This window comes from Bufo bufo, chromosome 4 (assembly GCF_905171765.1).
Source record: "Bufo bufo chromosome 4, aBufBuf1.1, whole genome shotgun sequence".
Taxonomy (NCBI): Eukaryota; Metazoa; Chordata; class Amphibia; order Anura; family Bufonidae; genus Bufo; species Bufo bufo.
In genome coordinates, this window is record NC_053392.1 from 294,712,068 (window position 1) to 294,739,640 (window position 27,573).

At 44.8% G+C, this 27,573-nt stretch overlaps 1 protein-coding gene across 1 annotated transcript; it reads right to left on the reverse strand.

Annotated features, from left to right (window-relative positions):
- Positions 1 to 20,939: 20,939 nt before the first annotated feature.
- Positions 20,940 to 23,681, reverse strand: TENT5A (terminal nucleotidyltransferase 5A). Its single transcript, XM_040428691.1, has 2 exons — positions 22,731 to 23,681; positions 20,940 to 22,495 (listed from the first exon to the last, which is right to left on the reverse strand). The coding sequence occupies exons 1-2, from the start codon at positions 23,142 to 23,144 to the stop codon at positions 21,716 to 21,718; spliced, it is 1,194 nt and encodes a 397-aa protein (XP_040284625.1). The 5' UTR covers positions 23,145 to 23,681; the 3' UTR covers positions 20,940 to 21,715.
- Positions 23,682 to 27,573: the final 3,892 nt, after the last annotated feature.

Sequence of the window (27,573 nt, forward strand, 5' to 3'; positions counted from 1 at the left end):
GTTATACTGCCCATAAATACAGTAAGATACTCTATACACTATATACAGTCCCTGACAAAAGTCTTGTCGCTTCTCTATTTTGTAGAAACTCCTGCTATTAACCTGACTTTTAATTAATCAATTGGTGTTAGAAATAGCTCATATGAAAAGCTAAAGCCCTCCCAAATGATGTTTAATGCACTGAAATAAATTAGTTTCACTGAAAAAAGATTTATCATTTAATCAAGACAGAAAGGTCAAATTTTGGCAAGACAAAAGTTTTGTCGCCTATACAGAAATTGAACAACTTTACTGCAAATCCAAAAATATGTCAGCAAATTAAGTAGTGGTGCTGTGAGATCCAAACTTAATATCTTGTATGACTTCCATGAACTTGAAGGACAGCATCCATGCGGTTTGGCAAGGATTCATACAATTTATTGATGAAGTCATCAGGAATAGCAAAGAAAACAGTCTTGCATGCCTCCCAGAGTTCATCAATATTCTTTGGTTTTGTCTTCCATGCTTCCTCTTTCATCCTACACCACATATGCTCAATGATGTTCATGTCTGGTGACTGGGCTGGCCAATCCTGGAGCATCTTGATCTTCTTCGCCTTAAGGAACTTTGATGTGGAGATGGAAGTATGCGATGGAGCACCATCCTGCTGCAGAATTTGGCCTTTTTTATGGTTGGGAATATAAGAGGTAGCTAAGATTTCTTGGTATTTTAGACTATTGATGTTGCCTTCCACCCTGCAGATCCCTCGCACACCCCCATACTGGATATAACCCCAGACCATGATTTTGCCTCCACCAAACTTCACTGTTTTCTGGGTAAATCTCGGCTCCATGCGGGTTCCAGTAGGTCTCCTGCAATATTTGCGGCGACTGTGGTGTAATTCAACAGAAGATTCATCTGAAAAATCCACCTTCTGCCACTTTTCCAGCGTCCATCCTTTTAGCAGGCTGGTTCCCTTGGCAAATGCCAAACGGTTTTTCAATTGTCTTTTGTTTAGTGCTGGCTTATGGGCACTGATTCGACCATGGAGGCCATTTCAAGACAGAATCCGACAAACTGTTCTGGTTGACACAGGGACTTCAGGTGACCAGGTCTCGTGGAGCTCTGCTGCAGTGGAAAATGGTCTGGCCTTGGATTTTTGAGCCAACAAACGGTCCTCTCGAGCAGTTGTCTTGCAGGGTCGGCCTGACCTGGCCTTGTCCAAAACGTCTCCAGTCTCTTCAAATCTTTTTTTTATCCTCTGAACTTGACGCTGAGACACATTGAAGGTGTCTACCACATCAGCAGTGGATCTGGTCTTCAGCCTCTTGATAATCAACACTTTAGTCTCCGGGTGAATCTTAGGCATGTTTGCAGAGGTCTAGTTGCAGTTGATGTGAAGGTTTAGCGTACTGGGGTTCTTTTTATACACACCTGAGACCTAATTGATCCATTATTAGTCACAGGTGAATCTCATATGACAAGGCGACAACACTTATGTCTTGGCAAAAATGGACTCAATGGGCTTTACCAAGCTGTGAATATTAGAATACTTTTTGTCAGTTTAGTTTTGCACTGAAACATTATTACAAAAGCTGTTGGGATTAAAATGACTCATTTCTTGTAACAAAATCTTGATTAGAAATATATTTTAGCGGCACTTCAGGTCAATTTGTACACAAGCGACAAGACTTTTGTCAGGGACTGTAGTGTATATATACAGTACTGTGCAAAAGTTGTAGGCAGGTGTGGGAAACAATGCTGCAAAGTAAGAATACTTACAAAAATAAAAGTGGTAATAGTTTATTTTTATCAATTCAAATGCATAGTAAATGAACAAAAGAGAAATCTAAAATCAATATTTGGTGTGAACACCCATTACCTTTTAAAGCAGCATCAATTCTCCTAGGTACACTTGCACACAGTTCTTGAAGGAACTCGGCCCGGAGATGGTTCCAGACATCTTGCAGAACTGTAATGTTCAATCAATGGCCGGCTCTATATATCCTGCATACCATTTTATTTTAAAAATAATTCACATAAAAATACCTATTGTACAATCTAAAAAAGGAAATAAAAAATACATATACAGTCCCTCTTTTGGTTCCTATTGCGGAGCTTACGAGACTTTTGGAACCTTTGTTAATATATAGCAGTCTTATAAAGATAAGACTACTTTCACACTCGCGTTTGGTGCGGATCCATCATGGATCTGCACAGACGGATCTGTTCAGATAATACAACCGTCTGCATCCGTTCAGAACAGATCCTGTTGTATGATCTTTAACATAGCCAAGACTAATCCGTCTTGAACACCACTGAAAGTCAATGGAGAACGGATCCGTTTTCTATTGTGCCAGATTGTGTCATAGAAAAACTGATCCGTCCCCATTGACTTACATTGTGTGCCAGGATGGATCCGCTCAGTTTCGTCAGCAGCGTTTTGGTGTCCACCTCCAAAGCAAAATGGAGACGGAACGGAGGCAAACTGATGCATTCTGAGCGGATCCTTATCCGTTTTGGGCCGCTTGTGAGAGCGCTGAACGGATCTCGCAAACGGAAAGCCAAAACGCCAGTGTGAAAGTAGCCTAAAATGTCACCAATTATTATATTCCTCTATCATGTATCGTTTTGTATTGATGCAATATAATCTTGTTGCCACTTTGTTTTACTTTTCCATATACAGCATACTTCGTGCACACTTGGGCCAGATACAGTATTTATCTTGCTTACCCATCTTCTGGTTTGTTTATTCGATGCTGGGAATAATAATTATTAATACATATGTGGCTCTCTCCTGTATGGCTGTTCCCCTACAAAAATGGATCTCGCAGTTAGCCCGCGCTCTACTGCCGGCACTTTCCTTTTAGCGCATGCGGATTAGGGATATCGGGATGCCAAACTTTGCTCCGTGGCATATGTTTTATTCTTTGTTTTCCTTGTATTGCCGCTATCTTGCCTTTTTATTTCTTTGTCAAACGCGTTTCGAAACCTGACTGGTTTCTTCTTCAGTGGTCAGATATATGAACAGCCATACAGGAGAAAGCCACGAATGTCCTAATTATTATTCCCAGCATCGTATAAACACACCAGAAGACGGGTAAGCAAGATAAATACTGTATCTGGCCCAAGTGTGCACGAAGTATGCTGTATATGGAAAAGTAAAACAGAGTGGCAACAAGATTATATTGCATCAATACAAAACGATACATGATAGAGGAACATAATAACTGGTGACATTTTATCTTTATAAGACCGCTACATATTAACAAAGGTTCCAAAAGTCGCGTGAGCTCCTCAATAGGAACCAAAAGAGGTTCCTATTGAGGATATATATTGTATATGTATTTTTTATTTCCTTTTTTAGATTGTACAATAGGTATTTTTATGTGAATTATTTTTATAATAAAATGGTATGCAGGATATATAGAGTATTTATAGCTAGGTGGTTACAGCAGGCTGTGCTGTATTCCAGTGAGCTCTTCACAATAATTGTATGCTTATATATCTTGCAGAACTGGGGCCATATCATTCCTTCCAGGACTCCTTGTTCTTCTTTACACTGGAGATAGTTCTTAACCCCTTAAAGGGGTTGTCTCCTCTCACCTTCTGCCTTCCCGGCATCTCTGCGGGCTTAGTTCTGAGCTGGAGTGGGGCTTCTCCTCCTGACAAATAACCCTTGCCTCTCAATGCGCGCTCACACAGGCAGCCCTCCATAGCTCACTGCATATAGAGATAACAGTGGGTCCCAGCAAGCAGTAATGTCTGTCTCCTGATGAGGTTACCAGAAGACAGATAGGACCGCTCTGCCAACCACTGTAGGAAACTTTCAGGTCAGATCTGAAGCTTTCCTACAGTCATCTTTCACAAGATGACAGCCGGCACTTGCGATCTGTATATTACAGGTTCTGGGCTATTTGTGCAAGCCCCAAACCTGTTATACTATTTAACTTCCTAGCATAACTGTACAGAACAGCTTCAGGGCTGTTCTATAGAAGAATGAGGTGGCCAGGTGCTCAGATTCTTCTGTCTCTTCAGGTAATCCCACACAGACTAGATGATGTTGAGATCAGGACTCTGTAAGGGGCCATATCATTCCTTCCAGGGCTCCTTGTTCTTCTTTACACTCCTTTCTTCTTCCAAGAATACATACCAGGTGGCCGGGGACGGGAGCGAATGCACATACACTGGCCTATATGTACGCTCGCTCCCGTGATTCCCGGCCACCAGAAAGGCCGGATATTTCTCTCTAAGTGCGCAAGCGCGGCCACCGCAAGTGCATTCCAGGGTGGCCGTAACCCCTAGAGACAAGCAGGGTTTAAAGGAAGCTATAATGAAAGAAAACGGGGAAGAGAAGCCATATAGAAAATAGAAGTATATTACAAAGTGACTGAAAATAACATCATAAACACAATAACTGACTTTTTTCAGGTGAGACAACCCCTTTAAAGACTGGGCCTATTTTGTTTTTTTCCCCACACACATTCCGATAGCTGTAACTTTTTACATTTTCCGTTCACATAACCATATGGGCTTATTTTTTGGGGGACAAGATTCCTTTTTTTAATGGCACCATTTAATTTACCATGTCTTGTATTGGAAAAGGGGAAAAAATTCTTTGTGGGGTAAATCTAAAGAAAATTCTGCCAAGGTTTTTGGGGTTTTGATATTTTGACATTGACTGTGTGCTAAAAATGACATGACATCCTTATTCTTTGGGTCAATACAATTGCGGTGATACCAAATTTGTATAGTTTTTATTTTATTAATAAAAAATAAAAACCTTTGAAAAAAATCTAAATTTTCCCCTCCTCCACGACAGCACCACTGAGAGATGGCTCCGCCTCCATGGACAGGAAACCTGTAGCATAAAAAAGGTGGAGCCACTCTCCCACCTCAGTGAGGTTTCCTGTCCCTGGAGCGGGAGACCTGTTAGCTTTTTTCCCTAGGGACCCATGACTAGGAAATCCTAGGAGAGCCTAGCCCTAGAGGGTCATGTGGTCTTACCAGCCAAGTGCCAGGTGCCGGAGGTCCTTTTTACAGGGAGACAGGGGATGGTCCGGGCCGTTCCCTGAACTTCATGGCTGGCAGCGCGAGTCTCTCAGAGGAGTGAGACCGCGTGGTGGGCAGCAGAACGCTGAGATGTCGGGCAGCTGTATAAAGGAACAACCCAGAGGGGTGAAGTCCGGGCGCGCACGTGGATGCTATGCGCTATTTTGAAGTTGGCAGCAGCAGCAGATACGCGCCGGGAGCCTAAACAGGAAGTCGCAGGAGCGGTGACATCACAGAGGTGAGACGTGTGTTCCACAGGCCGGGTTCCGGTCATGTGACCGGAAATAAAAGTAGCTCGTGCAAAGTAATGAGCGCTGGCGTTTCCAGAGCTGGGGGCACTTTTTCATCACCAGTTCACTTGTGTGTGAGTCTTCCACACATGTGACCCGCGCTGTACCAGTCACTTACAGTTTGAGTGTCCGTTCTAACTCCCCTGTGGGTGGCCATATTTGTTGTCACCCAGCTTTTTGAGGGACAGACAGAGCCCAGACGTTTCCTGGATCTGCTACGGTCGGCACTGGTGAGAACCTGCATGTATGGCATGTCTGGCATGAGATTTGGCTCCCAGGGAACATGTGGAACTCTCAGAGGAGAGGTGCTATTCCCTGCTACATATGTATATATTTTTAACCCTCATATGCCCTCAGGAGTAAGAGGCAGCATGGAGGAGGATAAGAGGCCTGAAGAAATGGAAGCGGAGAGGCAGACGCTGGTGGCGCCAAAAAAGGTCATGTCGAAAAGGAAAAATAAAGAATGTGCCATATGTAGATGCCCCTTGTCATCCTCCTACTCTAAGAAGTTGTGCCAGCAGTGTATCGAAAAAAACTCTGGCGGAGGAATCTCCAAATTTTATGAAAGATATTAGGGCCTTAATTAGATCCGAGGTAAAGGATTCCTTTAAATCGTCTAAGAAATGTAAGAGGATGGAGGAACAGGTGGAGTCAGAGGTGGAATCATCTGACGATAGTGAAGGCATGAATAGAGAGGAAGAGTCCGAGGATTCGTCTTCTTCAGAAGAAGACAGCGAGAAAAAGTTCTTATTCCCAGTGGGTGACACTGACAAATTGATGAAAACTATACGGGCCACCTTAGAACTAGAAGACGTTAAAGAGGGTAAGTCGGTAGCAGACGCGGTTTTTGAGGGATTACGTGAAAGGAAAAAAGATGTTTTCCCTTACACAAGAGTATAGCAGCTCTAATAGAAAAAGAATGGAAAAAAACGGATAGAAAGGCCTTTGTTACTAAGAACTTTAAGAGAAAATATCCCTTTGAGGAAGAAGCTTCTACATCTTGGGATAAAGCACCCAGGCTGGATGAAGCTGTATCTAAAATATCTAGAAGGTCTTCCCTGCCGTTCGAGGACATGTTTTTTTTTAAAAGACCCGCTGGATAAAAAGATAGATTCCTGTCTTAAAAATACATGGGAAGCATCTACCGCATCCTTTAGACCCAATATAGCGGCAACTGTTACTGCCAGATCTATGTCTATTTGGCTGGACAGAGTGGAAGGGCAGATAAGAGATAAATGCCCTAGAGATCAGATTCTGGCCTCCTTGCCGACCTTACAAAAAGCGGTGGATTTTCTATCTGACGCTTCAGTTGTCAGCCAGGTCAGTCTAATTCTGCCCGTCGAGCCTTATGGCTTAAAAACTGGAGAGGGGGAGATATGGCTTCCAAGCAATGGCTATGTAGTATTCCCTGTCAGGCGCAGTTTCTATTCGACCCAGAACTAGATGCCCTTTTGGAGAAGGCAGCAGATAGGAAAAATAAATTACCTCAGCATTTTCCTGACCCCACGACAGCACCCGTCTAATTCCCTCCCTAAGGTGATGGTGCTGTGTTGAGAGCATGTGGTGAAGCGCAAAAAAAATAAATTCAAAATCTGTTATAACTTTGATTAACCAAAGGGGAGTCCCTCTCATGCTCTGTAAACTCACTGAGGTAGGAGAGTGTCTCCACCTTTTTTATGCTACAGGTTTCCTGTCCATGGAGGCGGAGCCATCTCTCTCTGTGGTGCTGTCGTGGGGTCAGGAAAATCCGATTACTGGTATGTGTAATCATCATTTTTCTTTGCATTGTCATTTTCTGACAGCCATAACTTTTATGTTTAATTTTTTATTGTTTATATAATTTTATATGTAAAATTGGGAAAGGTGGTGATTTGAATATATATACAGTACAGACCAAAAGTTTGGACACACCTTCTCATTCAAAGAGTTTTCTTTATTTTCATGACTATGAAGGCATCAAAACTATGAATTAACACATGTGGAATTATATACATAACAAACAAGTGTGAAACAACTGAAAATATGTCATATTCTAGGTTCTTCAAAGTAGCCACCTTTTGCTTTGATTACTGCTTTGCACACTCTTGGCATTCTCTTGATGAGCTTCAAGAGATAGTCCCCTGAAATGGTCTTCCAACAGTCTTGAAGGAGCTCCCATAGATGCTTAGCACTTATTGGCCCTTTTGCCTTCACCCTGCGGTCCAGCTCACCCCAAACCATCTCGATTGGGTTCAGGTCCGGTGACTGTGGAGGCCAGGTCATCTGGCGCAGCACCCCATCACTCTCTTTCATGGTCAAATAGCCCTTACTTTCAAAGTTTTCCCAAATTTTCGGCTGACTGACTGACCTTCATTTCTTAAAGTAATGATGGCCACTTGTTTTTCTTTACTTGGCTGCTTTTTTCTTTCCATAATACAAATTCTAACAGTCTATTCAGTAGGACTATCAGCTGTGTATCCACCTGACTTCTCCTCAACGCCACTGATGGTCCCAACCCCATTTATAAGGCAAGAAATACCACTTATTAAACCTGACAGGGCACACCTGTGAAGTGAAAACCATTTCAGGGGACTACCTCTTGAAGCTCATCAAGAGAATGCCAAGAGTGTGCAAAGCAGTAATCAAAGCAAAAGGTGGCTACTTTGAAGAACCTAGAATATGACATATTTTCAGTTGTTTCACACTTGTTTGTTATGTATATAATTCCATATGTGTTAATTCATAGTTTTGATGCCTTCAGTGTGAATCTACAATTTTCATAGTCATGAAAATAAAGAAAACTCTTTGAATAAGAAGGTGTGTCCAAACTTTTGGTCTGTACTGTATATATATATATATATATATATATATATATATACAGTTAGGTCTATATATATTTGATCATTGTCCATCTGTATTATGAAACGCTGACCAATCAGTTTGGCTGCATTTGGCTGGATTCAGTATGTCACTGAAAACCCCAGAATTTATCCGGCTGCTTCTGTCCTATGTCACATCATCAATAATCTCTAGGGACCCAGTGCCACTGGCAGCCATGCATGCCAAGCCATCACACTGCCTCCGCCTTGTTTTACAGATGATGTGGTATGCTTTGGATCATGAGCTGTATGCCATCGTCATACTTTTTTCTTTCCATCATTCTGGTAGAGGTTGATCTTGGATTCATCTGTCCAAAGAATGTTCTTCCAGAAGTATGCTGGTTTCTTAAGATGTTTTTTTTTTTAGCAAAGTCCAATCTAGACTTCTTATTCTTGAGGCCTATGAGTGGCTTGCACCGTGCAGTGAACCCTCTGTATTTACTTTCAGGCAGTCTTTTCTTTATGGTAGATTTAGATATTGATACGCCTATATCCTGGAGAGTGTTGTTCACTTGGTTGGCTGTTGTGAAGGGGTTTCTCTTCACCATGGTAATTATTCTGCAATCATCCACCACTGTTGTCTTTCGTGGGCGTCCAGGTCTTTTTGCATTGTTGAAGTCACCAGCGCTTGCTTTCTTTCTCAGGATGTACCAAACTGTAGATGTAGCCACTCCTAATAGTAAAGCAATTTCCTCGGATGAGTTTTTTCTGTTTTCACAGATGAAGGATGGCTTGTTTCACCTGCATTAAGAGAGCTTCTTTGACCGCATGTTTACTTCTCAGCAAAATCTTCAAAATGCAAACACCACAATTGAGAACGAAAAAATGAAGGAATTTCTCACACCTGCCCATGAAACAGCCTTTGAGTCAAATGTCCAATTACTTTTGGTCTCTTTAAAAACAGGGTGCCACATGTAAAGGAGCTGAAACTTCTAAACCCTTCATCCAATTTTAATGTGGATACCCTCAAATAAAAGCTAAAAGTCTGAACTTTATGTCCATGTCCATTATATAACTATAACTTGAATATGTTTTAGTAAACAGGTAATAAAAAAATAATTGTGTTGGTGTCCAAATATATATGGACCTAACTGTATATAGGTTTTGTTTTCATTTACCTTTTACTAAATAACTTATAGCCCCCTCAGGAGTGGGGCTATAACCTACGATCTTCTGATTGCTTGTCCCATAGACCATAATAGAGAACTATCATAGTCTATGCAATTTTCATTGCCTGCCCCTTAAGCTGTACCTCGAGCCCCTTCCTCTGCCCAACCTCACAGATGGCGCGTTCGCTATTTAACGCGGCATCTGAGGGGTTAAATCATCGTTTTGGGTATCATTGCCAATCCCGGTCATTGCAGCTGGGTGCCTGCTGTATTATAGCTAGCACCCACCATGTATGCAGTGGGCTCAGCGTAGCAGCCCGCTCCATACAAGCGCTTGCACATAATGCCATACATGTACGGCCTTGTGCGTTAAGGGGTTATAGGAAATGTGTCAACAAAACTTTTTCTGCCAGTTAAAACCAGATAGTAACGCATATATCCTTTTTTTAATCTGTTTTAATTTTCTGATTGTAAATGTTTTTATTCTATTTTCTGCACATATATACGGGGGTGCCATCTTGCCTGAGCTATTCTTAACAGCATTTAGAAAGCATTAAGAAAATTGCTTTACGGCAGCCCCATCGTCCATAGACACAATGGTTTGGAGCGGACCTCATTGACTTCTATGGGAGACTTTTCTAGGCATGCTCTGTGCCCTGTGCAGAGGTCAGGAAGGAGCTGATAAGCTGTGATATTACCTATTGTGAATGGTGGATTCTGTGTTATTTGTGTTAAATGAGGCTGCAATGATAAGGAGATAACTGCAGTAAAGTGATCTGTATAGACCAAGAAGTGGTGCCAATTATTAGGCTTAGTGGCCAGTGTGAAAACTGCAGGATTTATGTTTTTTGTCTAAATATAGATGTTGACATGGAAAATTAAAAATTAACATCACCAAAAATTATTTCCTTTCCATCAAATAATACACCGCTCGTTTCCATGGTTACGGCCACATTGCAATCCATCAGTGGTGCTTGTACTTGCACACTATAGGAAAAAATTTCGGCCTCTCTGGTTACTGGGACAATGGGGAGCACACATACGCTGATGCTTTTTCCTATATTGTGGAAGCACGGCCACCGCTGATGGATTGCAGGGTGGTTGTAACCATGGAAATGAGCAGTGTAAGAGCCATGCATTAACTGTCTCTATATGATAAATGCCATTTGCTGAAGTGAGACAACCCCTTCAATTTTATTTACTTTTAATTATTCATCTAAGCGCTTTTTAAAACTGTCCACTGTTCCTGTTGTGACCACGTCCTGAGGTAGTCTATCGTCGGTAGATGTCTTGCTGCAGAATAAATGTATAACCAATCAGACGCCTCCCTGATGGTATTGCATGATGTATAAGTATCTGCATGTATTTCTCGGCATTGAGGACACTATTAATCCTGACCAAATCCCCAACTTATTTGCTGGAAACTTAGTGTGGCAGATGAAAGAGACATCATGCTTACTTCCCTTGTAAATTGGAAGATGTCCAGAAGTGCCATTAGCTCAGAACTGCAAGAAACCAGTGGGACCATGTACACCCATCTACTGTTTGAAGAAGTCTGGCCACAAGTAGTCTTCATAAAAGAACTGTGGCCAAAAAGTCATATCTTCGACGTGGAGATAAGGCCAATCAACTCATCTATGCCTGAAAACACAGGAACTGGGGTGCAGAAAAACGGCAGCAGGTGCCAAAGTTTGGCCATAACAGAAGGCAGTTTGTTCGCCAAAGGGCTGGAGAGCAGTACAATAATAAGTGTCTGCAGGCAGTGAAGCATGGTGGAGCTTCCTTGCAAGTTTGGGGCATTATTTCAGCAAATGAGCTGGTCAAAATGAATGGTGTCCTCAACGCTAAGAAATACAGGCTTATACCTTATCCATCATGTAATACCATCATGAAGGCGTCTGATTGGCTCCAAATTGATTCCAAATACACAGCCAATGTCATAAAGAACTATCTTCAGTGTAAAGAAGAACAAGGAGTCCTGGAAGTGATGATACCGCTCCCACAGTTTGCTATAGTGACAAAGACACCATTTAGGACACCTCTATGGACCCCCAGATATATGGATCAACGCATTACTATATTGCACTTGAAATAATTTACATTTTTAGGTGAATTTATTTGGCACAGACAAGGAAATTGTTAGTGTTAACTATCATATAATGCCTGGCGTTTTCTGATGATCTAGTAAACAACAAGCAGAATTGAACATCCAGAAACACATCCTACTTGATATTTAATTAGCAGTTACTGTGAAATTATAGGTACCATATCTCAGTGGCATCCGCCTAGTGTGTATCATGTTTATAAACTCGATTAACACGTTTTTTTAATGGATGAGCAAACTGCTTACCAAGATTAGAGCGCACCATCATCTACTGGGTTAGGAGTTGTGTTTTATGACAACATATAAATGCGTTCGGAATTAAACTGGATGAAGTCCGCCGCTGATCTAAACACATTGGACTTGTTTTTTATGGGCCACGTTAGACTACAAACAGAGCCATGAAATGCATTTTAAATAACACGACCTGACACATTCCAGTATGAGCGGCTTGTCACTCCTTCTGTTGCTTAGATACATGCTATAGCAACAATAATAAAGCATTACTTTCAGGAGTGGAACAGGTTCGACCCATCCCTAGGGGAGGGGATCGACACCGGCTGCTCCTGCAGAGGGAGGCGAGGTGGATCATACGCACCGGAGCAGCGGGGTTGAACGATAGGAATGACATGTCCGTGTTCCTCTGAGGTGTGAATTATGATCACAACAAAGTGACAAAACTTGTTTATGTCGAGTTCTGTTATGGTGAGACAGTGGACTCTTTTATGAGGAAGACCCCCTCCTGGTTAGTTATGCCCATTTGCGGTTTATATCTGGTGTGAAATGGGCAGTAGAGATTACGAATTAGTATTATTATCGCATACTTAATTGCATAGTATTATTTTCACATGAGGAATTGTAATGCGCGAATATGTTTGGTAGCATCATTACATAAATAGTCATATGGTATGAATATGTATGTGTAACCCCTTTTTTTCACGTACGTGATTTTAACGTCACTAATTTATGCGCTCAGCTGTTACTCATAGTCACGGCTACGGGGCGTTGTCTTTATAAAGCGCAAGTTTGAGCGATGACGTTTGAGCGGCCAGAAGATGCGCGACACTGCGCGCAAAACGGCCGTAGCCGCCGATCTGTCCGCCCCTGTACCCCGTTCACAAGTATCCTGTAAGAGGAAGAATAAAGATTGATATTGTTTCTACTTCGGTGAGTGTTTCTTCTCTTCATATTGCATTGGACTTTGTTCTTATACTGTTATTGCTTGCTGAGCACCACATACGAAGATTGATTGCTGTGTTGTGCGCATCGGTCTGAGGGGATTGTCGGGTAGGATACTCTATGAAATAGCAGTGCCACCTTATTCTACTCTCACACGAATATTATTTTATATACTGCTCAATCTACTCGTTCATTCTTGTTGTAAGCCAACCACAACAGACAAGATCCTGGTTTTCCATCACCACTATAGAGCAGGTCCATCTTCCTCTACTTTTTAATTGTATGTAAAAATAAACATTTATGGCCGCGAAGAAGAGCATGGTTTCACTTAATAAAGTATGTGAATTGAGTGCAAGACAAAATAATTAAATCTTATGACTTACAGGCGGCTGGAAAAAAACAAAGTTCTTTACTGTGCATTGTCCAGTTATGATGTTTGTTCAGTTGTAATAATATATGTTCTTATGCTGTTACTCCGCAGATGTGATGATCTTCAGCAAAAGATATCCAGGAGCATGAGATTCTCCACTTTTACAAAAAAAATTGGGTTATTAGAATCCCAAAAAAGTGACTTATACCAGACACAGTACGGAATGTAACATGATCAGTCATTTCCACGTATGCTGAGCGCTTCTGCTCCATATGATGTCCTCCTGCCTTTATCTGTCAATTAAACATCACTTCCTGTCTCAGTGACCACAGAGGCTAGTCTCCTAAAAGACCTAAAGCTGGCCATAGCTGTTGTTCAAGCTTGCTTGGTCAGCAGCTATTTCTCCAGCTCTTCACATACACATTCACACTTGCCACGTGGTTCAGTGTGCATGTTTTCTCAATTAGGAGAGGGAAAAAGCTGCTGCCAGACACCTCTGGTGGAAGCTTATCCCCTTTGAGAACAACAATTGGGCGTGTCTAAATCCAACTGCCCAATCCTTCTGTCCCCTGATAGGTGCCTTCAGAAGAGTTGGTACGTCCCTGTGAAATCGGTAGGTTCAGCTGACATTCATCAAATATGTCTGGATCACAGATTTTATTGGCATAGTGGCCTTGGAGATATCAAGGAAAGGAAGCTCCATCTTTTAAGGGTTTATCAATCCCTATAATGACAATTAGAATGCCTGGGCCCCTTGTATGGATTATACTTACCTGCCACCCAAACCCTCAAACTGATGATAAAATTGAGAGATTAGCCAACATATCCTACTGTGGAGGACATGTTTGAGCCCGAGTAATTCCTGTAATTCGCCCACTGGCTCCTGGTATTGCCCATATGGCACAGGTAGGTTAGCGTTAGGTCCCGAGCTATTTGAGAAACCTTGGCGCAGTGCTCGGGCTCAGACATGTCCTACACAGTAGGATATGTTGGTTAATCTCTTAATTTTATCATCAGTTTGAGGGTTTAGGAAGACCGCAGAGTGCACCTGTCTTTGTTATTATTATATTGTTATATTGATTATCACATCCACATAATTGCTATCTTGTGTAGGATGTCTATTGTGGTACTTGTGTTCCGCTGTGGGCATCCTCCACTGTATGCAATTTTGCTGGGGATCGCCATTGGCAACAGGCCACAAGTGCAGGATTTGCTCCCCTGTATATACATGCACAACTGCATATGGGTTTGAGCTCTTCCTGCCTGTTTAACACCATGCCATTTTTTTATTTACCTGCCACCCAGCACCCATGTCCCTACGGATCCCTGTACGGCCGCTGCTGCATCACCCTGTTGCACGGATCAAAATACCGCCCACGGTGACCAGGCTCATTAGCGTCTCCCGCGATGCTAGGGAGGCTGGTCACCGTCGTGACCTGCTATTGGCTGCTCCCCCCGTTGCCGGATATTAGGATCCGGGGAGATGCAGCAGCAGCTGTGCAGGTATCCAGAGGGAGGTGGGTGTCGGGGAGCAGGTAAGTATGCTCTAGAGGAGGAGGCCAGGCATTCTGGGGGTCATTATAAGAACTGGATAACCCCTTTAAGCAGGAAGCAGCTATGGCCGATGATGCTCGGGCCTGGAAAAAGAATGGTTCTTAGGAAGTTGCTCCCTAGCAATCAGTCTGTCTCAAACAACTATTTGGCTTACAGCAGGATTGGCAAGATGCTGACCGAAGAGGAAAAGCAGCTTGGCTCCTGTCAGACAATGCCGTTTCCCATCTTAGACTTGAGGATTAACCTGATTCTTCTAAAAATAAGGCTAGGGCTAGACAATGACATTTGTCGCACAACATTTTTTTGCAATGATAGTAAATGGCGTCACACAACGACATGCAACACAACAGTTGCAATGTGACACCATTGACTGTCAATACCAAAAATGTTGGGCGACATTGCTGTGACAAATGTTGGTGTGTAGTTGTACCCTTTATGTAAGTGAAGAATCTCTATAGGAATAGATGCATGGAATGAGGGAGAAGTGTCAAAACTGGTGCAAAGGAAAAGCATGGCAAAATTCAGATATAAGCTGTCATTTTTCAGAGGCTCCATGGAAAATGTAAAAACTTAACAGGTTGCTATGGGCTGCCCCACATTTCCTTTGCAGTAGTATTGATTAAAGACATTGGTTTCATGATGACCTAATCTCAGCAGAGGTCACCAAACTTCAGACTGGTGGTGCCCCAATTCCTGGCACCCCCAACAAGTAAGCTGTTTGAGGGGGCTGCGGTCCCCATGTGTTTACCTGGACAATGTCTAGATTGTAGCGGAGGTGTAAAGAAGGAATGGGACAAACAGCTGTAATTACACTGCACCACCACTACTGATGGGAGTCAGACCTCCACCGATCGAGAGCCCATCCGGAGGATATCATGAAATCAGACAACCTAGTCTGAGGCCATAACAGTGATGCAATATCCTTAGGATAAGACATTAATATTAGATTTTTTTTTTTTTGAGGGGGGGTTTACACTGTGGGCACCCTGACAAGCAGCTGTTTGAAGGGCCACGGCACCCATGCAAGTGCTACAAGCTCTTCAATGTATACTTCAGCTGGTCCATACATCAGAATGCCATATACTTTATTCACTTGAAAGGGTTGACACAGAACGGACACCACTAAGTATACAGCTTTCTGGTGTACAGATCAATTGAGACAATTGTCAGGAAGGAACTCTTCGATCACCTGCTTGTCAGTGGAGGAGACATTTACATGCACTAATCCCCTCCACAGTGTGGGGAGGAGTGCTCTTTAATGTGTTCGCTCGTCCCCATACAGAATAAATATTTGCCGGCAGCAGAACATGATTAGATGGCATGATCTGCTGCCACCAAACAATGATTTAGGCATTTCGCTCATTCATCGGGTATTCAGCAGTACCTTCACACGTCCGTATGTGTTTTAAGGATCCGCAAAACACGGGCACCGGCAATGTGCATTCCGCATTTTGAGGACCGCACATCGCCAGCACTCTCATAGAAAATGCTTTTTCTTGTCTGCAATATTTTTTTTGCGGAACAAAAGTGCAGATCCGCAGATGCGTACAGCACATTCAGGCCCCATTGAAAATGATGGGTCCGCAAAATTGCGGAACGGATGTGGACCCATTTTGCGGACGTGTGATTGGACCCTTACACCGACAGGTCATTGCTAACGAGCGTTCCTACAAACACTCGTTAACCAAAATCTGTGCGAACATAAGGCAGTGTAAAGGGGCCTTAAAACATACAGAAAGTCGGACCCCCACCCATCTGAGACAGATAGCCTATCCCTGGGATAGGCCAGCAATACTGTGATCTTAGACGACCCCTTGACTGAAAAAAAAAAACAAAAAAACAATTGAAATATCAATTTGCTAATTATAGATTGGAAAATGCTTCCGGGTTGTTTTCCAATCTCATACAACCCCTTAGATTAGTTGACCAAAAACGAGCAGAACCTACTGTATTCTGCTAGTTCTCAGCCAAGTCCTTGAAGGGGTTGTCCAGGATTAGAAAAACATGGCTGCTTTCTTCCAAATACAGCACCATATCAGTCCACAGGTTGTGTGCACAAATGCGGATCACCTTTCATGAGGTAAATGGGAGTGAGCTGCAATACCATATGCAACCTGTGGCCAGGTGGGTCACTGTTCTACACAAAAGAAGCTATGTTGTTCTAATGCTAGACTACCCCTTTAATTTTATCAACTTACCATGAAAAAATAAGATACATTTTTGGACTGTAGCCTTGTCTCCAAATAGGACATGATTGCATTTAAAGGAGTTGTCTCACCTCCAATATTGGTGGTATATCCTAGCAATATGCCCCCAATGTCAGATGGGTGTGGGAAGTCCCACAGAAATTAATGGAGAGTGGTCGCGCAAGTGCAGAAACTGCTCCATTCACCTCTATGGAACCGTCGGACATAGATGAACCAGCGCTTGGCTATTTTCGGCACTCCCATAGAAATGAATGGAGGGGGCCCGCGCCCTTGTTCTAGAGATAGATGTGGGTCTCTGTCAGCTCTCCTGCTATGACCGTTTTAATACATACTTGGAGGCCTTATAAAATAACAACCCCACAACCATCTTGTCTTAGAACCCTGAAGCGTGCCATCCCTGTTATTTGGGCCTCTTGCACACGAACGTCATGTGGCCGTATTGCGGCCTGCATTACATGGGCACCGGCCGGTGTGCACTCTGCGTCACGGAAGGGAAGCACAGATCGGAACCTCACTGAAGCACTACGAAGTGTCCAGGCCTCCGCACCGCAAAAAAAATATTCTAGTTCTATTTTTTTGCGATGCGGACATATCACAGACCCATTCAAGTTGAACGGGTCTCAAACTGTCCCGTGCATTGGGGACCGCAAATTGCGGATGCACAACGTTGGTGTGCAAGAGGCCTTGTGAATAAACAGACAATTGGGTGTCACCATTCCCCTTGTCAGAGGGGTGTGTCCCTGCACATTCCAAGACACTGGTTAGTGACAGATTATGCAGACACCCCCCCCCCCCCCCCCCCCCAACTGGTAACATCCAAGTGCCAATGTATTCACACATTTCTAGGAGAAATAACAGAGGAACGACGGTACATTAAAGAATTCTAAGAACTGTTATATTTGGGGGCGTACAAGTATTTACTTAAACAGGCATTTTGGGAGAGCTGACGGGCCCTCTTTAAGTGGGAAAATAGAAAAGTGTTGTCTTAGGTTATCTACGTTGCTAAGTAGGCACAGAGCCAAGTTTTGGCATGTTTGAGTTGGGCTTTTTCCTAGCAGACTGCACATATTTGGCCAAAACAAAAGCTAGGATTAGAGATTTTTCCAGCTCCCACTAGGACACTGGTGGCCTCGCAGAACTGTCATTTTAGGCCTCTTTCACACAGGCGTGTGCGCCCCGTGCTCGTGCTGCGGCCCGCAATGCACGAGCACAGTCCATGGGGCAGCCGCAGTGGATCGCGGAACCATTCACTTGAATGGGTCCGCGATCCGGCCGGTCTGCAAAAATATAGAACATGTCCTATCTTTTTGTGGAACGGAAGTATGGGACGAAACCACTCCGTAGTGCTTCCGTACCATTCTGCATCTCTGGATTTGCAGAGATCTGAACAATTGAAGTGAATGGGTCCGCCTCCGTGATGCGGAATGCCCACGGAACGGCACCAGTGTATTGCGGAGCAGCAATACGGCAACAGGGCACACACGCACGCGTGAAAGAGGCCTTACACGAAGGCCACTTAGCGCCACTCACCCACCGCTTTCCGACCAATGACATACTACGCGGATTAATAGAAAAAAAAAACAACTTCTTTATTTACAAATCAAATCCAAATATTGGACGCTGTAAACAAGATTCACAACCCTCTCTCTCTATCTCAAGTATGACGGCCGGCAGCTCGTGTCCTCCATCTGCTCTCCTGCCCGTCCTTAGCCTATGGTCAGATGCTGCAGCTGCGAAGAGGCGGCGCTCATATTGTACAGAGAAAGGTTGAGAGCAAAGCTGCTTCCTAGGACTACTTTCTAGTTTGCAGGGGTTTTTTTGTTTTTTTTTCCTGCTTGCATGCAACATCATATTACATCTCAATCACTTTACACTGAAAATCCCCAGTTTTGCAAAGAAAACCCACATGTCGTTATAGGATAGGCAAAATATATTTCTGCATTGGCAGAACTCTCTCTGAGACGTTAAAGTCTACCATGAAATATTTCAAGAAAATATATAATTTTTTTTTTTTTGTTTGGATTTTTCTCTCTGTTGTATTATTTTTTTTTTTAATTGGCAAAGTCATCAACCAACGACATAATACAAGTCATGTACAAAGCATCTTACATGAATCTTTTAAAACTCTGAATAAAATATAGGTACGTGAAGTAAAAGCATCAGTGTGGAAAGCAACATAATAAAAGAAAAAAAAAAAAAAAAGTACAAATTGAACACGGCCCCTCTCCCCCACCCCTTAGACACAACACCCATGCATTTTTTTTTTTTTTTGTGCAGCAACATACAATGGTTTGGCTTTGAAAGAGTTCTGATGTTTCATCACATTTGTATTAGCAGGTTTTATCTCCACATAGATTAGCTATAAATCCATCCGCCATACAAACTGTCTAATGGCTGGCGTTTAAGGAGTCAAAGGGGGCTTTGTCTCTCCTGAAAATTCTCCGTTCCAACATATTGGATGACAGACAAGTGATTTCCACTGATTGCTGTAAGAAATGGCTGTACAGAATACTGCGTTTAAAAGAAAAATATTCAAAAAAAAAAAACGGAACCGTGATGAATAAAATGTGCGCTGAACCTAAACTAAGCTGAAAACAAGTCCATCTGCGTCCTGGCTGCTGGAAAAGAAACCGGCTGCAAAATTATATATATTATAAGGAAAGTGAAATGTCAAATGTGGAAGAAAGGAGTGTCGTGTAAAGATTGCCCTCAACTAGTGGCGCTTGTGCTGTAGGTATCTCCACGCCGAGCCATCAAGGAGTTGTGGGAAGAATAGCTCTACCCCATCACCAGCTGATCCCATTTCCCCAGCCATCCCCCTCACCACACGCAAATCTGTCTATCTGTGGATCCTGCTTGGTTTTAGACAAGCCCATCTCCATTCTGATTTACTGTCTGGAGGAAGGGGAGCCCCCTTTCTCTTCCCCCATTAATCACGGACGGACGGCTCTCCGTTGACCAAACAGACGGGGGCAGTCAGAGAAAAAAAGGCCAGAAATTTCCGTGTAAACAGAGCGGCAGTGCAATAGCTTTACCAGATCCTGCTAAATTCTCAGGAATGGTGCTACAGTAAACAAATCAGATTCCTGCTAAAGACCAAAAAAAAAAAAAATCACCGAGACAGATACTCGATCGAGTAAATTGTCGGGACTTTGAACAATAAACAGGATTTCAATCCCTGCAAGAAGCCTTGGGGGCCCAGAGTCAGACTTAACCACTACGCTGCCAGACCCCACCGCACTTTCGGCGACTGAGAGGTTAAAAAGGGACTTTTCTGCAGCGGCGGCTGGAACGGTCCTATTTGGCACTACAGTTACATCAGACTGGCATGCAAGAAGACCCTCACTACTGCAAAAAGGCAAGCAGACAGGAGCTAGTAATACACGAAAGTGATGGCTGCCGCACTGCCAGCCGTCCACAGTGATTTCTGATGGAGACCCAGAACAAAAAGGTCTGCATAGTTCTACTTCAGCAAACCATGTCGTAAGCACCAGACAGTAAATGAATCCAGATACTGAGTCTTTCAGTCAGGTCTCTGCCCATCAGATGGAAGCAGCAGACTGTAAGAGCGGGCTAATAAACCATAGGACTGCTACCATCTACGAGTTGCCACCACCATAGCCTGCCGAGATGAATGCACTATTGGCTGTAGTGGAACACAAACTTGGGCAACCCTGGCAGCAATGCATCCACGGCTCTTGGAGGGTTAACACTAGCTACAGGGTCTGCCTGCACAAATACAGCGAGCCTATGGAAAACCTCCGCTTCCTTAAAGAAGGTCACAGTACTAACATTGTAAGAGACAAACACCGAGCTAGAGTTCACATTAAACACCTCTAGTGGTCCTACCATGCAGGAAAGCAGATGGAGCACAAATACCCAGTCATTCCTACATCTCAAGGAGCTTCCTAGACCAACTTTGATAGGAACAGAATTCTAAAACTCATCCATAGCTCTAGCCTTTCTTAAAGGGGAAGGCGCAACGACAATAAGACGTCACTCAGAGGCGTTCATTTCACAAAATGTCGAGCTCGGAGCTGTTCTAGAGATCTTGATCTAAACCTTGTCTAAGTGCTACATTTCTCTCAGCCATAGTTCACCGATAAGTCTCTGCGCATGCCTCAAGACACGCAAAGAATAAAACTTTATACAAGAGAGTCTGCCAAGGAAAAAAAAAATAAAATACAATACATGGCAGAACTACTGATCACACATTTTAGCTAGTTTTTTTTCCTTTTTATTTTTTTTAAATGCTCTTTTCGCCTTAAATTTCGAATCCCTGATAAAAATGAAAATGTGCGGTTCAATCACAAAGTTAACTTGGTCATTTTCTTAAGGAAACAGGCACTTTGATACAGTAAATAAACAGGTACACTCACAAGCTCTCCTCTCCTCCTCCCCCCCCCCCCTGCTTTCCTGTTTTGGGTAGGTTTCTTTAAGAAATCTTTGGTCCTCAAGTGTTACATTTGCTACCATCTCTCTAGGCACGGTCACACTTGTGCAAATGTGAGTTATGCAGATATCTAGAAAGAAGAGGCGTTCACTTTTATGAAGATCTGACAGTTGGGAGAACTGCATCAACCCCTACCGCAGTTCACCGCGTCCAAGAAAGCATTCTACGTGACACGAGATCACCAGTCTAGCAACCTTCAGGCATCTTAAATTCAGGACATAAGCACATTAACTCCCTTTTGACTAACCCGACCGCTTTCTAGTCAAGGTATAGTGAGCAGGAAGCACCAACCTGAACTTCCATTAAGCAGGCCCCCATCTCATACTACAGGGGGCGACGTCAGCCTTAAATGACAGGTGCGGCTGAGGGGGGGGGGGGGGGGGGGGTAAAACCCAATAAATTAGGAGCTTATCGTTCTGATCGTGCTCTCATGAATTCTATAGGAACCACAAGCTTCACAAAAAGGTAGAAACCTAGAGCAGATCACCATTGTCAAACTCACACCATATTATATATCTGGGTATGCCCCTGCTTAATATGGATGCGGAACAGCTTCCTCAGTCTTAATTACAGGGTAACCAAGTGGAGTAGGTGTGCTGCTGGCATGTAAAGATAGGCTGCACCTGGGCAATGTAGTAGTTGCTGAAGTTGGCATCTGCTACATAGGGGGCTGGCTGGTAGTAGCAGGTTACGTTGGCTACATTGGGAATAATGTTCTGTTCGGCCAGTACTCGGATGGCGAGCATGGTGATAAGGCTCAGAGTCTGCCTTCGTTCGTGTCCCATGAGACAGACTGTGCTTTCATTGACCACACCATGTAGAGTCATGAGATAGTCATACTTGCGGTCTTCCAAGCCCACAAAGTGGTTCTGCAGGTAGGACTCCAGCTTCCTCTGCTGTTCTCCAATGTCTGAAAAGTCAATGAAAAACCTAGAGCACATGTACCTCTGCAGGGACTTCATTTCAGACTCAGAGGCTGCCCTGAAGTCCCTTACCAAAAGGTTGCAGTACTTGAGAAGGCCACCTCCACGGATCTCCTCAGGGTTTCTGGTGGCAATGATCTTGTGACAAAGGTGGTCAAAGGCTTCCTGGAAATCTCCATACACGCTCTCCCCAATGATGGTAGGGTGGAAAGTTTCAGTCATTGGGTTTTCGGAGCACTCGTAAAAAAGCAAGAGAGAATCCAGTTTAATCTGAAAGGAATCGACGCTGAACTCAAACTGCCTCCTCAAGAAATCCACAAACTTGAGCTCCACGTTTTTGCCATGGTTATTCGATAAGGAGATCAGGCTCCACCGGTCGTTATCGTTGCAGACCTTCACCATTTTCTGGACATAAGCTTCCTGGAATGGGAAAGAAAGACAAGAAGTAGTCAGCGACAAGTGGACAATCCCCCCGCCTCCCTGGTCTCAGGCCCCAGCTGCTAGAAAGGGAACCAGGGAAGGGGGCGGCGATAGGAGTCACACAGAGAGGAGCCGGCACCAGGGGGATAGGACATTTTTGACAGCAAGCCAAAAACAAGAGACATTTGTGCCACTTCCCATGTGTGTAGTACTATGTGAGGGGGGCGCTATTTACCTTCAGGGTGAGCGGGGAGATCTTCTCCTTGTTAACTCCTTCGGGTAAGAAGTCCAGCAGACAGTCCAGCACCACATCCTTCACAGTCTGGAACTCGGCCTCTCCCTTCAGGTCCACGCAGAAGATCAGGTCCAGGTCCTTGTAGCCCAGCCCGCTGTCCTCATGGAGGATGTGGCTGGCCGCGGAGCCGTTCAGCCGGACGTCCCGCACGTTGATGTTCCTCTCCTCCAGGCGGCACCGCACCGCCTTCACGATCTGCCGGGGCTTCATCTCCAGAGTGGGGAAGTTGCCCCGGCCGTGGATGGGGATGGTCTCGGTGAGGATCGCGTCCAGGCGCTGCACTTGCTCCCAGCTGAGGACGTTGCAGTGACTGCTGTCGCAGCCTTGGCATATGCCACCTTCATCGTCTGCCATGGTGAGATGCCGTGTTGCTTCGACTGTCTCCTGCAAGGAGTCGGGCTAAATCCGCTAACTAGCACAGGGGGATGAAGAAAAAAAAAAAAAAAAAAAGAAGAGCAGAAGAAGTACCAGCGGAGTAGCTGCCGCGCTGTGTGCCCAGGCTGAAGATCTGCTGCGCTCGCCCCCCCACTACTTTATATATGAGGCATCGCTGTGGCGGCGTTCCTCCCAGACACGCCCCCCTATTAGCATAGCGATGTGTCCGGGCAGCGCTCGTCACTGCTCCCTCTCTATACACGGCGTACAGGCGCTGGGTGACCCGGAGGGGGGAGGGGACGCCGCTCTGTCACAGAGTGCACGGCTTGACCCGGGCAGCCTGCGTCATAGAGAAGACTTTAATCTTCTAATGAGCGGAGCATTCTTTCCAGACACGGTAATAATGACTGCAGAGGGAAGGAAGACACAGCTTTAGTCCCGGCCCCTCTGGTACCTCAGGGGCCAACGGACGGGTGTCTGCGCCCGCTCTACCACTAGAAGCCCCTAGAACTCTCCTGCCTCTATAATTAGCGGCCACAGACAGCTGGGAGATTCGCAGACCGTGGCAGCCAATCGGATGGCGGTGACGCAAATGCATTCTTCTGACGTCAGCAGCCCGTGCTCTGTCTGCGAGAGGGGGCGGGGTCAGGATCTCCCTGAATGAGAGAAGCCTGTCGCTGGCATTCTTGACAGCCCGCTGACTGGCCTGAGGGGCGCCCCATATACCGCCGCGCCGTGCCTGCCTGGAGGTCGGTATACGGGGAAATTCGCGCCTCTCCGTTAAGTCCTCTGCCTCTCACATCTGTTCATCACTTATCCCTGTAATCCCGCGGAGGGAACACAGACTATTAATTATGAATGATTATTCGCCACTTTATTCGCATGAGTCACATAAGCCATAAGGAAAATGAGCTCTGGCTCCATGCCTGGGGCGGCAGCGCCACCTGCTGGACGGCTGTCACCAGGCAGCCCCCGGGAAGGTGGGCGTCGAAGGAGACAGGCTGCTCTGCAGTTCAGTGGGCTCTGGGAATGAATGAGCAGCTTCAGTGTGGGGGGATCCTATTACTACAGTGTAATTAGAGAGCTAGCAGCAGATAGGCAGGAATCCACATGCCCCCACCGCCCATTATACAAATACTGATGTGTATGGCAGAGGGAGCCCCGCAGCTCAAGACGTACTGGAAAAAGTCCACGCACTTCACGGATGACTCATCGGAGGTGGGCGATGGTGATGGACCAGCCATCGACATCGCTGCTGGAGCTCCTAATTGGTCAGACGAGGCCTAATCCGTAGAAGTGCAATAGTCTGCAGCACAAGCGTCCATTACTGTCCCCACATTTCTATGTCTAATTGGACTGTTATATCATCTTGCTTTCACATCTGCATTTATTTCTCAGGATGTTTAAAGATATGACAAATGTGATTGTAATCCCCTCTCCCCATCCTTTAACCTTTTTGCGGCCTCAGGATAGGTCATCAATATTTCCGACACCCAGTGACATCACTTTTATTGGTCACATGACCTAGAAGCAGTGAATGGGGCGCACAGCCGCTGTACAATGGATGGGGCTTTGGTAAGCTGTGAGGAGCGCCGCTGCCCTCTCGGACCCCCACCAAACAGATGTATTAGGGTGAATCGAATTTTCACACTGTCCATTCTGAGCTGTGCCCTGTGCATAGCTCAGCAGGGAGAATGCCATGTCAGTCTTGGGAGGGCTTCAGTAGCGTCCTGGCTGCCATGGCAACTCATCGGAGCCTCGCAATTTCTCTATGGGGGCTCCGATCGGAAGGCAGAGGGAGCTGCATCCCTCTGCCTTCACTCACAGGTGCTGCAGTCAGTGTTGATTGTGGCACCTGAGGGGTTAAATGTCAGGCGGTGTGATCGCCACTCCACATAATTGCGGCCAGGTGCCGGCTGTATGATGCAGAGGCCCGCTCCATACAAATGCAGGTGCATTTTTCCGCGACTAATCAGTTCCATTCACCTGAATGTATGTATGAATGAAATCCATGCGCTTGCTGTACCGTTAAAATGAATGGAACTGATTTTCCATCATGCTGCAGCAAAATCTGCAGCGTGTGACGGCACCCTTAGGCTCCTTGCAGATAAGTGTGTGTCACGCTGCGAGTCCGCAGCGCAGCACCCGGCCTGACCAGCACTGACGGGGGTCACATAGCATTATGTTGATTTATGATGCTATGTAACCTTTACAATTCTGGAATGTATTAGATGACACTGACATAATGCTGCCAGTGTTATCCAATACATCCCAGACCGGGACATTTTTCCCAGACCACAATTGCCTGAGTAAAATTAGCTGAATGTGGATTTGTCAACGTCCACAAAATAAATCCTGGGATCCTTTCCGCGGGGTGTGGCTGAGACTTGTGAATCTGAACCACTTCACAGTGCATTTTCCACAGAAACGTCCTGTGCAGACATCTGAAGTGTTTGCACTACGTGTGGCTGGCCCCTTTCACACAGTCAGTGTTTGATCAGTGAATCCGAGCTAAAATCAGGTTTGGGCCAGAAACACAGAACAGCTGCAGATCTTTCCATTATACCTTACCTCTGAGCAGTCTCCACTCCTGATTTTCCATTATACCTTACCTCTGAGCAGTCTCCACTCCTGATTTTCCATTATACCTTACCTCTGAGCAGTCTCCACTCCTGATTTTCCATTATACCTTACCTCTGAGCAGTCTCCACTCCTGATTTTCCATTATACCTTACCTCTGAGCAGTCTCCACTCCTGATTTTCCATTATACCTTACCTCTGAGCAGTCTCCACTCCTGATTTTCCATTATACCTTACCTCTGAGCAGTCTCCACTCCTGATTTTCCATTATACCTTACCTCTGAGCAGTCTCCACTCCTGATTTTTGCTCACATTCACTAATGGAGATCACTGATCAAACACTGACTGTGTTAATGTACCCTAACAGAGATCACCAGGCTCACTGCCTAGCTTACCCATGGAGAGCCCGGGACGTCACCGCATCTGCAGAAAAAGCCCTTTCCCTGCGCGATTCGGCATAGGGCAATTAAGAGCGTCGGAGCATGACATGCTCTGAAGCTCATGTCAGAGTGGAGGAAGAAGGGGTTATGTTCGGGTTCAGCTCTGAACCAAGATAACCCCTTCAATTTTCAACCTAGCAGTGTCCGTGAAACACAGATGACACATGGAGAGGAAAAAAATGGACACACGGATCTTTCATGGACATCTTCAATCACTGACCATCTTATCGCGGATTTCATGTCAATGAGGCATTAGTCAGCACATCCCATAATATGAAACAAATGCGCAGGTTCACACCAGTGGCTAAAATACAAAAGCAAATACACAATGCAACATCATTTCTAATCCATATAGTTCATGTGTGCGCAGTGCTGTTGCATTGTGTTTTTGCTTTTGCATTTAGTTGAAGGTCAACGTAGGGTTAGCAGGAATATGTGCTGTTGTGCTCCAAATTGGTGGTGGTATCACAGTGATACTAAAGTCACCGAAAGCACTACCAGATACATTGCTTGACACAACCCTTTTAAGCCTAGGAAAAGGTGGTGACATCACAAGTGTGAGTGGGCAATGACATCTGTGGGTCTGCTGCCAAGGCTACTCCAGGAGGTATTAGTCTAGTTGGTTCTCTGCAGCGAAGTCCAGATCCCTGTACAGGAGTAAATGGGTGAATACAAGGGAACGGCCAGGACAATGCCGTTAGGTTTAGCCCAAAGTCGAACTTGCAACTTTTCAGACACATTCAGATGTACTTAACATATCTTCAGCACTGGCAACACACATTTATGGATGAAATAAGGCATTCTACACTTTTATAAGCAACAGGTCCCCAATGCACGGGCAACATGCGTTCTGCTGCCGCAGACAGATCCAGACCCATTCAACTTCAATGGGTCTGTGATCCGTCCGCACTGCCACTACCATACTGCTCCCTTGGGGTTCCGTGCCTCTGTTCCGCACCGTACCTTCCGGATTGCTGACCCATTCAAGTGAATGAGTCCGCATCCGTGATGCGGTGAGCATACAGCCAAGCCGCAATACAGGCCTGGCTAGCACACGTTCATGTGCATGAGCCCTTCGGCTCCATTCACACGTCCGCAACATGTTTTGCGGATACACGGAACCGGCGGATCCGCAAAACACGGAAAGCGGCAATGTGCGTTCCGCATTTTGCGGACCGCACATTGCCGGCACTAATAGAATATGCCTGTTCTTGTCCGCAATTGCAAGAATAGGACATGTTCTATTTTTTTGCAGAACGGAAGTGCAGATCTGCAATTCCGTGTCCGGGCAGCACATCGTGAACAGTAAATGACAAGCTTGATCTATCTACTGATCTGAACCAAAAACCTTTTATAACATGTTGAAATAACAGTAAAAAAATACAAAT